This window comes from Drosophila suzukii, chromosome 3 (assembly GCF_043229965.1).
Source record: "Drosophila suzukii chromosome 3, CBGP_Dsuzu_IsoJpt1.0, whole genome shotgun sequence".
Taxonomy (NCBI): Eukaryota; Metazoa; Arthropoda; class Insecta; order Diptera; family Drosophilidae; genus Drosophila; species Drosophila suzukii.
The window spans coordinates 69,516,612-69,528,438 of NC_092082.1; the positions used below are offsets into that span (position 1 = coordinate 69,516,612).

The window sequence follows — 11,827 nt, forward strand, 5'->3', positions numbered from 1 at the left end:
TCGAACCACAAACACTTAGACTTTTAGACCAGAAGTGGCCCGTGGGCTTGCCCATCACACACATAGAACAGCGGTCGACACTGACACTTCGGAAGTTTCGCAGAGAAAACATGTCATTGCATGTTTTGTGCTTTCTGCTGGCCACCACTGTTTTGACTAAATCTTTGTAGATCCTTTTTTTATTTTTTACTGAAAACTGAACTGAAAACTAACATGGTTTTTTAAGAGGTGGACTTTACTGCAGTTTCGAAGTTGAAGGAATGTTTATTTTCAAATTTGTCCCTAAATTGATTATGCCCTTTGGTGGTTCTTGGAGGTAGTTTGTTCTTTTTCTTCAGTTGTCACGGACAAACGGGTTAAATGCCATTGATGCCGACTGCAGGTTCAACACAGCCATCAACATAGCCATCAGGACAACAAGAACCATCTAAAGAATTTTCACTTGAAGAACATACACTTTCTCAATACAAGCTTTCACTGATTTGCACCATTTTATACCAGACATATAAAAAAGCGTATACATTTTATACGAATTGAACCTTTTGATACCAAAGAGACACATAAAAAACGTAGAAATTTCATGTAAATAATAAAATAATTTCTTGCGTACAAATGTTATTATTGAAAGTCAATAACAAAGCAAAAAATATAAATTTGAACTCAGTACTTTTGAATCTATGGAGGTAAAGAAATATTTCTAGCAAAAACAGCAAAAAGGGATGTCCCTTTTAAGATCATAATTTGAATATAATAACGCTCTTATGTAAATCTTTAAGACAATAATAAAACAAGAAAGGTCGCTATTGTCGACGGCCTTGACTTTGGATACTCAGCTGAAGGGAGTGCGACAGAGATGGAGACATGCTTGCAGCAAATCGGCAGTGTCTAATATTGCACACATTATTTGCTTATAACTTTTTAATGAATGGTAAGATAAATCTAAGCAAAATGTAATTTATACTTTTAAAATATTAAAAAATGTGGGCGCTAGAAAGGTTTAATCGCTATGGGGGTTTTTTGGGCGCGGCATATATATCCTTTTTATTGTTGGAAAAGCTTCTGTCCTTCTGTTACATACTGTCCGAAGAATCTAGCATACCTAGAATGCATCAATGTGATAAGTTTCTCTAAAAGACCCAGATAAATACATTTAAACCAAGTATCACTGTACGCATTTTAATCCAGAGAGATGACGGTTTTTTTTGAGTCAACTCAGTTGCTGGGAGAGGCGACCGCCGGCTGTCTTTTTAATTGCAGTGCCACGACCTCGGGGGCTGCGAAAATATCTTGGAATTTCAAGTACATGTGTGTGGCTGGGCCGCTTGTACTTGAAGATCGCGCAGGCAGACGACGGCGGCAGATGGGCCTCCTCGGGATTCCAGGAATGGGGTGCCCAATTCGAAAATATACAAGATAGGTCCATGCATGTACTGTATACATAATGCATAAATGCACTTTTTATTGAATATTTTATACATTTAAATGCTTCAACATCGTCGCTGTATGCTTAGACAAAAATAATTGAGTGGATTGCTTGCTCTTAACATTTTGTTGGTGAGTGGTATGTCAGTTTTTCATTTCTGGGACCCCCGGCGGGCAGTACATTTACAAAAATACTCAAACAACTACATTCAATTCAAATTATTTCGATTTGTATACACTTTCAGTCAATTTCGTTGCTGCAGTTTAAAATTTCGTTGTTCTTAGCGGTCTGTTAGTTGTTAATTGGAATACTGCACATTATACGGTCCTCACATCTCTTAGCTATAATATAGGCCTAGTATATTAAGCAGAACGCCCATCATCACGATTGTTTTTTTTGTTAAAAATCCAGTCTATACACTTACATTTAGGCGGATGAATACTTTATTAAGTACACGGTTTAGCACATTTCGTTCCTCGATATCGTATCGATCGGTGTATATGATATATGTAAAGTATATAAATATAGATCATTAAGGCACATTTATGGACAGTTTACTTTTGATTGGACCTGCTCTCTCATTGTCTTTTTGTCGTTGCTCTCGCTTGGAATGCTTAAAACTTGTCTAAGTTTGTCTACGATAAAATACGAATACGTAACGTCTGCCTAGATTTCCATAGCTACCGATTATAAATACGAACATTTAGCTTATACTCGAAGAAGGGGTTACAGTTAAACAATAATTACAACTGGGTTGTAATAACGGATTTGCGAATGATGGTCGGCTCGCGTCCCTTGGGGGCCGATACCACCTCCGAAGAAACCAGCCAGGGTGATACCATGTCGTTGCCGTTGCTGCTGTTGGACGGAAAGGGAATGCGGCTGTTGTCCGGGTAATTGCTCGGGGTTTTCTGTGCCAAAGATCAAAACGGGGGTTAAAACGGCGGGCCAAATGGGTCGATGGACTTAAAATGGTTAGTGGAGTGCAGATTGACATGAAAACGAGAAGGCAAGACAGGGAACTGCGACAAGCCGCTGTTAGTATACCCTTGCAGATCTTTTGGAGATTCAAAACTAGGCATTTTAAAATAATTTGGAACTGATTTCACAGATGAATAAAAATGAATCACAGTTTAAAAATGATATCAGGAAAGCTCGAACAATCAAGCTAATAAATCAGACAGGCTAAAGAATATTCGAATAGTCTGCAAGAGCATTACAAAAGGTTAGTTAAAAGCTGTAGGCCAGTTTAGAGACAGACAGTAAAAGCGTAGACATAAGCTCGCAGGTGCTCAAACCTTTTCACTCGGCGGCGCATCGACTTCACAGTGGCCATGATTCAGATTCAGATTCTGATTCATCTGCTGGTTGGTTTTCTGCGATTCCAGGCGCTCCTGCTCATTGAGCGTGGAGAAGAGCAAGGTGCCGGCACTGGGCGTTGAGCTGCCCGCCGGCTTAGCAGCCGTTTCGGCGGTGATGCCGCCGCTGGCATTATTGTTTATGATGTTGTTAATGAATATTTCATTAATGAGTATTTCGGCGGCCGAAGCGTTGCTTAAGGCGGGAGCCATCGACTCCGTGGCGGTGGTGCTAACGCTGGCGGTGGGGCTGCTGGGCGTGCTGATGGTGGTCACGCTGGTGAGGGTGGTGTTGACACCGCTGCCCGTGTTATTCAGATTCGCCGGCAGCGACGACGGCGGTGTGAGTGGTGCACTGAATCCGGACACAAAGGTGGCGTTGCTAAATGGCGCACTCCCGTTGGCGGTGGCGGTGGTGGTGCTCGAAGTACTCGAACTGCTGCTACTGCCCGTCGATGGCTTCTGTTCCGGTATGCTGAGCGTCAGCTTATCGCCTCCCTATTTTTGTGGTTTAGCAAGCATACAGACACAAGCACACGGAAACAACACACGCAATACCACGGATAAACATTAAGTGCGGACAACGAATGGAAATAAGAACGTACAAACAGAAGGCATGAAACGAGTGCAATGCAGTGGTCTTAAACTGGTTCGCTGGCCGACAACTTACCACTGATATGTAGGTGGCGTTCAGCGAATCCGGTCCATCGCCGTGTGCATGGTTGTTGGTGGAGCTGCTGATGCTGTTGGTGTTGCTGCTGTTCGTGTTGCTCGTGTGCATGTTGCTGCTGTGGGCGGCCGGCACAAACATCTGATTGGTGAGCTTGGCGTTGCCGCCGGCGCCCAATTCCTCCTCAACGCGAGCTACAGGCTTAGTTAATAAATCAGTGTTACTTTCTAATAAATGTAATAAATACAGAAGCGAGAGCTTTTATTTCGAAACTGCATAGTTGAAGTCGACTTACCCTTCAGTATATTGCATTTGATGTTGCCAGGCGGCAGAGCCGTGGTGCTTACATTGGCCAGCTTCACTTGGTTGTTGGGCTTCTCGTTGGCGTTCGAGAGGCGCTTCAGTGTCTCCGTGTTGTGGTCCATGTCGAAGGTCTTGTTAATGGTCACCCTGCGGGAAAGATCACATTCTAGTTAGTATATTTCGATAGCCGGACATGGGTTACGCTACCTGATACTGTTAGCATCATTAATGGCTTCGTTTGCTAGCACTGATGGGGATGGATCTTTGACAATGGACTTAAGCAATGAGTCTAGCTCTCTATCTTTATCCGACAAGCCGCTCTTAACACTGCACAATGATATACACAACACAGAAAGACAGGTGAGAAACACACAGAAACAGGCGAATTAGTCAAACGGGAATTGTAAGCAATATATAAAGGTACATCGATGGGTTAAAGATACGAAAGGTTTACCTGAGCTGGCCGGAGCTAATGGAAGCCTTGCCAAAGCTGCCGTGGTGGGAGGCCGAGGCATTTCTAAACGGATTGGTCTCATCGAAGTTCTTGGTGGCATTCGGTGAGTACGGTGGCGTGTAGTCTGGATCCAATCTGAAGATAGTGGGGAAATTAATTAATAAGGGTAACAACAAGCAAGTTTTAATAGAATTCCTTACTTCACAGTCAGACCCGCGGCTTTGCCAATCGATCCGATCTTGCTGTAAGCCGGATCCTCGTTGCTAAAGTTGGACTTGAGGGAGTTGCGGCCTAGCGAGGCAAAGTTGGCTGCCGCTTGGGAGGAGGAACTGATGGAACCGCTGCAGGCCGCATCCGGTTCAATAATGGCCGAGTTTTGGATGACAGTGAGCACCGATGGCGAGGGCGTTACAGTGATGAACTGATCCGTGGAAATAAGCGAGTCGAAGGCATCGTTATTGTTATCGTTGCTTGAAGTTGGGGTGGAAACGTGGGAAGATACTAAAGGAGTCACTGGGGCAGCCGGTTGGGATCCGGCAGCAGCTGCCGCCGCAGCAGCAGCTCGAGCATTAACTGAGGCCACAGCCGAGGCCGCCGACTCCTGGGAAGCCTTTTGTCGTTCGCGCAACAGGTGCGACTGCCGGCTGGCAAATCGTTGTGAAGGTCGCCTCTCGAATTGCACGGTCCTCCGGGCCCGACTCTGCTGGGTGGTCTGGAACTCGGTGCGACCGGAGTACCGGAAGCGAGAGCCCATGCGGAAGAAGTTCTGACGGGCGGAGGGACCCTTCACGGGCGCCCTCAACCGGAAGAAGGTGTGGTGCTCCACGGCGCACTTCCATAGGTGCTTGCAGGCCTTCTCGTTGTACAGCCGGAAGACAAACGTGTGCTCCTGCTCCCTGCCCTCGTCGTCGTCTTCGATTACAATGAGTGTCAGTTTCTTTTTCTTGAAATCCAGCTTGCTGATCTTGGGCCAAAAGAACAGACCGATCTTCTGATCTCGCTCGAAGACGAGTATGCCAGTGGGCGTAAGGCCAAGATGGTACTCGCAGCCGTCCTTTCCTAGCACCGTGTGCATGTCAACACCGTACATGTCCAGCCACTTGGCCTTGTTCAGGAACGCGGTCTCAGCTTGGGCGGGCGTGAGACCTCGGCACGTCTTGTACTCGTCCAATATGGCTATCTCCAGGTCCTCCGTTTGTTCGGGCACGAATCGGAACTCCGAGACGGTGGCCGCCGAATGCTCCTGGTTATCGTAGTCGCCCAGCTCAGCTGTAATAGAAGGAGAAACCAGGTAAAGCTAGCTCAATTTAAAGGAAATGAAACAGGAGAATCACATACATTGCAAAGCCAAAGCGCAGAGTTCGGTGGACTTGTCATCCGGACAGTCGAGACGACCCTCGAGCAGATCTTGTTTCAGTTGCAAAAAGAACAGGTAGCGGGTGAGTTCTTCGCGGAGTGTATTTGGTTCCGAAGAATAGAACTTCACCTTCAAACGGAACGTGTAGGGCGGTCCAACTGCGGGAAATGGTAAAATAATTAGTATTGTTTAGCCCACGTAATGGGATTCACACATCAACTCACTTTTGACCTGCTTCTTGATGGGCTTCGTGGGATCCAGCCAATGCTTGACGTGGTTGGCATCCATGAACTGCAGTCCAAAGTAGTCCTTTTCGATGATATCCAAGGCATAGAAGACCTGCTCGTACAGGAAGCTGCCCAGCGCTTTTTTCTGCAAGCGCAAAGTGGTGAAAATTAATGCCTTCGTCGGGGGGCAGGTGTAAATCAATGCGACCCTGAACTAATCACGTTCGCTTAGCGGGCTAAATTATGTGCTGATCAGCAGCAATTTGCTTATTTTTATCACACGAGGTGAGGCAATGCAAGCTGCCGAGTGTCTTTGTTAGGGTGGATCAATAATGAAGTGCTAAATATATTTTATTTTCAATTAGGAACCATTTCTTATGGTGTTTTACTTTTAGCTGATCTAATATAGTATTTAAGAAATTTTTAAGTACCAGCAAAAATCCAATTTGGTCTCAGACTGTCTAAGACACTGTTTCACTATCAAATCTATGGCGCAAAAATATATATTTGGTACTAAATCTAACGATACGAAGAATTTATATATTTGATACTATACCCTATGTTATTTATGTGCAATCTATATATTTTATACAATACCCAATGTACAAAAATATAATAGGGTGTAGAATAAAATAAGAGCATTTTACTAAAATGAAATATGTATATTCAATAATATTATATTAAGCATCCCTGTACTATAAGGTTACAGTTAGTAGAACTGAAGTACCCTACTATCCACTAATATATCTCCATCTTTATCTCTACCTAGGCCATTTATATACAAAATATTATAATATAAGAATATGCATATCAAATAATATAGTATATTATACAATCAAGTTTACTTTCTCCCTGTACTATAACTTTTCAGTTAATAAAACACGGAGGTGCCCTACTATCCACCTATATAGCCCCATCTTTATCTCCACCTTGGCCATACACTGCATGCTATCTCCCGTAAGATCCACCCATTTAGACCGCTTTATTTGTTTGTCTTCCGACAATTACTGCCAACGGCAGCAGTTTAAGCCAAAAATCGAAATCGGGCCAAGTGTAATTCGATGTGGTGGCCTCGTACTCACCGATAATTCGATGGAAAGGTCAGTGTTGTCCAGCAGAATGACGCGGCAGTCGATCTTGTTCTTGTTGACCACGATGCGTTGGGGCTTAATCTGCGAGCCACCGGCGGTGGCGGCACCACCCCCAGCCACGCCCACCGCTGAACCGCCCGGACCGCCGCCGCCCCCGCGGGAATTATCCACATAGTTGTTGCGCACCTTGCGACGGCTTAGAAAACGCAGCATTTTCGATTCGGTTTTGTTTTGGGCTTATATATGTGTGTAGTGGTAGTAGCAGTAGTAGGTGGTGGGTATTGTTGGTTTATATTATTTCAATGGGTTAAAGGTTGTTGCGGTGTCGTTGTTGTTGTTTTTGTGGAACTGTTGCCAAGGCAGCCGAATGCACCGATAATTCACCTGTGTGCTCACCTCGGCTGGGAAAAAAAAGCAGCGCAGACATCAAAAAACCCCTCGCACACTCACACACACGCGCACAACTTGTTCTGGCTAACACGCACACACATACACGCGCACGTACCACCAATACACGCGCAAGCGATAGACGCCCCCGTTTTATTTTAGTTTTTCCTTTTATCTGTTTTTTAGTTGTTGTTGCTTTTACACTTCTGGATTTGAAGGGGAGTTGATCTTAAAGTTGCTGCCAAAAGTGGGCGCTCCTTTCGACGGGTTTCCTTCTTGGCTGGAACCCCCTGCCCCGCGGAAAATCACAGTTAGCCTGGTTTTTTGGTGGCGAAAAAGATGAAGAAAAAACAAGCAGCGAAGACTGGCCAACCAAACACGTTCGTTCTCGATTCGCAAGGCGCTTTTCTTAGCCTTTGCTTTAGATTACTTTCACTTTAGTATTATTCTGCGGTAATTTTGTTTAGGTTTTCACATGGTTTTGCGTTTATTTCGGGGTATTAAGTCAGTTTTTCGGTCGAAAGTTGGCCGGAGTTGTTGATGTTTTATGCTAGCAGTGTGACCAGACTGAGGGCGAGCAATTATGCCCTTGCCAAATCTGGAAATTCTGCTGGAAATATACTAGAAAACGCACTTGTTTCGTCAAGCTGGGACACGAACCTGGTAGGAAACCTGGCTGGAAGACCAATATGTCGTTGATTTTAAAAATGCTTTTGATAAAAGAAGAAGAGAAGAGGCGCCACCTTCTAACACAAAGTCATTGAGTCCTGCGTTTCCGGAGGTCTTTGGGAACCTCTGGCTGGCGTTGAGCAGTACTGGGTAACTCTTTGACCGCTAGACGGCTGCTGCAGGACCTGGTGAAAAGATCAGGAGGTGATGCTGCAGGACCTTAACATTCATTAGGTGGCGTCATTTGGCGAAGCTCTTCTCTTCAAAAGAAAGCACTCCAGAAAGCCGGTAGATCGTGACCTGAGAGCTGGGAAACATGTTTCCGCTGCCAGTGCCTTGGAACAAACTGTACAGGCTTCTAAGGAAGGGCTTAAGATCCGCCTTGTTTTTTCCGATCATTTCAAGCAGGTCGCAGAGCAACTCATTCAGCTGGGCACTTTCGTCCTTGAGACATTGGACTAGATGGAATAGTTAAAGGTTTTTAGAAATAAAAGAAAAAAGACTTCCAAGGTACACTCAATACTCACATGTATGTCTCAAATAAAATGTTGTACACCTTGGAAAGTTTTAAAGACATTATAAAAGAAACTCAATAAAATCTAGCTCTTGATTTATTAACAAGAGAGAATGCTATATCAAGTGCCTCCACTTTCATATAGCCGTTACTCAACTAACCAACTTCCACTTAAATATACTTCTTACATTTTATCTACTCTACGATTCTATATTTAGCACTTTTTACTTTTATCTACTAGTTCAGCCGTTATTGAAGATGTTCTTAATACATATATTCAAGCGTAAAGTCAATACTTGATAACTAACAGTTTTCAGCGTGCCTTTAGATAATGACAATATTATATTAATCTATAATATATATTATATTAATCTATAATATATATTAATCTTTGAAAATGTGGGCGCCACAGTTTTGGGCGGTATGCTGAAATACACTTACGATGCGCAAAAGAACTCTAGAATCTACATGATTAATCCCAACTTTTTAGATCTCATAGATTCTGAGATATGAGCGACGCTCATTGAGCGTATACACAAAATTTATTTTTAAGTTTGTGGGCGTGGGTAATTTTTATTTTGGGTCAATTGAAAGTTATGGACGAGAGCAATACATTTCAGTTGAAATTTGTGTTCTTGAATTAAAACTATAGGAGCCGTAGCCTTTGGCGGTTTGCGGGCGTTAGGGTGGGCACTTTGCTGAAATAAATTTGCGCTGCGCAGGAACCTCTAGAATCTGTATGCCTAAGCCCAATATTGCCGATTGTTTAGTTTCCGAAATTACAACGTTCATACGGACAGACGGTCTTGGCTAGATTGACTCGGCTAGTGATTCAAGAATATATGTACTGTTTTAAATAGAAAACGCTTCCTTCTACCGTTTATATATCTTCCGACGTCTTTAATAAACCATTTTACTATACGAGTAACGGGTATAATTAATTGCGTGAAAAATAATAAATTAGCAAAGTAAAAAAGTATTTAAAAAAGTCAAAAGTCCAAAAAAGTTCAAAACCAAGTATCAACAGGACTTCCCCCACAACACCGAGTGCCTCTGGAAATCCCTCAAGAAGGATATAAAAATATTTCAACAAACTTTTATAAACATTACTGTTTATCAGGTTAGCCACAAATAAAATCATAATAAGTTGACTTTTGCAAGCGGACGGGAAACCGCACAAAACTAGTTGGCAGTTTGCGGTCGCGCAATTCTTTAAGTTTAGTACAAGCAACTAAACTGGAAAGAAGTGCACAATAACTGTAAAATAGGAAACACAAGTGGGTTCCGTAGTTGCAGCCGGCATTTGCAAAATCCTTTTTATGGGCAATTTATTCCTTTATTTGTTAGTGGATTTAAGGCCGTAACAGTGTCCACTCCCGGACATCCCAACTTCCCCGACTTCCCCAACTTTCCCGACTTTCCCGCTTCCGCACCCATTTTCCTCCCGCTTTTCCCTCGATTTTCCACTCCCCTCAGGCGGACGAAAGCGCCCCATTGGTAGTCGTATTTCGAGTTTAAAGGTAAATGGGAGATTTATCGCCGGCGATTTCCGGTCTACATATGTATATGTGAGAGCTTGTGTGTGTGTAAAGTGGGCGGTGGGTGGCTTAACATCTTGGCTGCGAGCCCTGTTTATATCGGGGTTTTAGTGGACCCTCGAGAGGTTCGGTTTTTGGGGCCGAGGGCTTTACAACATTTGCGAAAAGTTGAAGCCATTGGGCGCCAATTGCATGATTCATTTTCGCTTATTGGCCATTAATTCTCGATTCTGCCGATTGAGGCCGATACAACACCCACATATGTGTATATGGGCATTTACATTTTTATCGAATGCATTAGAGGATCCACAAAGGCTGTAATTAGCCAAATGGCCGTTATAACAAGGCGAATGATTAATTACTGACTAATACCTGAAACCCGATCCGTGGTCAGGCATCGATGGAATTGGAATCGAGCAGCAGCATCGTATCGCCATCGCCCCATCCCCATCCATCCATAATAACTGGACAGGCGACGATGCAGGTCTTTAGCCATCCAATGTCTTAGGTGCCAGCTGCGGCAACTTGAGCAGCCCGTTCCGTAATTATGACAGGCGGCCAAAGGCCCAGACTCCAGTGCTCCGCTCTCAGTTCTCAGTTCTCGGATCCCAGATCCCCAGATCCAGGTCCCGTCTCGATTTTCCTGCCCCAGGGGTGTGGCAACAATTAACAAATGGCTTTCGTTGCCATTGCCATTGACCAAAATAGACATGTTTGCAAAGGGTTACAGCCACACGCATACGTCTGCATACCTACATAAGCGAGACGCACACTGCACTCGAACAAATGTGTCTAAAGGGGTCTATAAGTGATGTTTAATATTATTGAGGTATTTATATTATTATTATCTTCATATATTTAGTTAATAGTTCATCCAGATTCGGAAGTAATAAATATTACCATTAGATACATTAGAATAGAGATATTTCTCATGATTAACATACATATTTGTAACACCAATGTTCTGATCTTAGAAAAATCAAAGTTTTATAAAATAACATAATATAGTATGATTATAACATTATTATTAATTTAATATATTTAGTTATTAATTCTTCCGGAATCGGAAATAATAGGTATTACCATTAAATACATTACTCATACTCAAATTAAAGATATTTATTTATAACACCAATGTTATGATCTTAAAAAATCAATATGTTTTAAAATAATAACGTCACATACATAATAGACTTGAGGATATTAATAATATTTTTATTATGTTAATATATTTTGTTATTATTGTTTTCAGATTCTGAAATCATAAGTAATACCATTAAATACATTGGAATAGTGATATTACACCAATGTTATGATCTTAGAAAAGTCCAAATGTTTAAACATAATGAAGTCACATGTATAACAGACTTGGTCGAGTTATATGGAGGATTAAAAGGTTATAAAACGAAGGGAAACACAATCTAGGGACAATATTAAATACTGTTGCTAAAGAAACTGTGACTCGAAAGTCTTCCAAAAATAAAAAACACTTAATAAGAAGACTTTATATTGTATAGATTATTAAATCGGGGGTGTTACACAAATCTCTTTCAACCAAATTTTCTCCGAAAAGCAGGTCTCAGTGTCACAAAACCCTGCTCTAAAATAAAAACCAACCAAATATTAGGCTTTGAAAAAAAAGGTCCCAAAAGCAGATCGACTTACCCACAAAAATCTATAGATATTTCGAAAAACTGTGGCTAATCTGTTAATATTATTAGAATTATTTGTGAACTTAGAGAGCTATTGGAATGGCAACAAATTTTATTAGTACTTGACTCAGTTCTCGAGTTTAAGTGCAATGTCTTTGGAAATCGCAAGACTTTGGTTCGATAA

At 42.4% G+C, this 11,827-nt stretch overlaps 1 protein-coding gene across 3 annotated transcripts; it reads right to left on the minus strand.

Moving 5' to 3' along the window:
* Positions 1 to 1,428: 1,428 nt before the first annotated feature.
* Positions 1,429 to 7,837, minus strand: yrt (erythrocyte membrane protein band 4.1-like yurt). 3 transcript variants are annotated; one of them, XM_036816656.3, is made up of 10 exons: positions 6,875 to 7,837; positions 5,790 to 5,937; positions 5,547 to 5,723; positions 4,409 to 5,477; positions 4,209 to 4,343; positions 3,962 to 4,081; positions 3,747 to 3,901; positions 3,452 to 3,645; positions 2,722 to 3,279; positions 1,429 to 2,334 (listed from the first exon to the last, which is right to left on the minus strand). In XM_036816656.3, exons 1-10 carry the CDS (start codon positions 7,094 to 7,096, stop codon positions 2,167 to 2,169), a joined length of 2,946 nt encoding a protein of 981 aa, XP_036672551.3. In that variant the 5' UTR covers positions 7,097 to 7,837; the 3' UTR covers positions 1,429 to 2,166. The 3 variants fall into 3 exon arrangements, with proteins under 3 accessions (XP_036672551.3, XP_036674136.3, XP_036672552.3); XM_036818241.3 differs by lacking the exon at positions 3,962 to 4,081; XM_036816657.3 differs by lacking the exon at positions 2,722 to 3,279.
* Between the last annotated feature and the right edge of the window lie 3,990 nt (positions 7,838 to 11,827).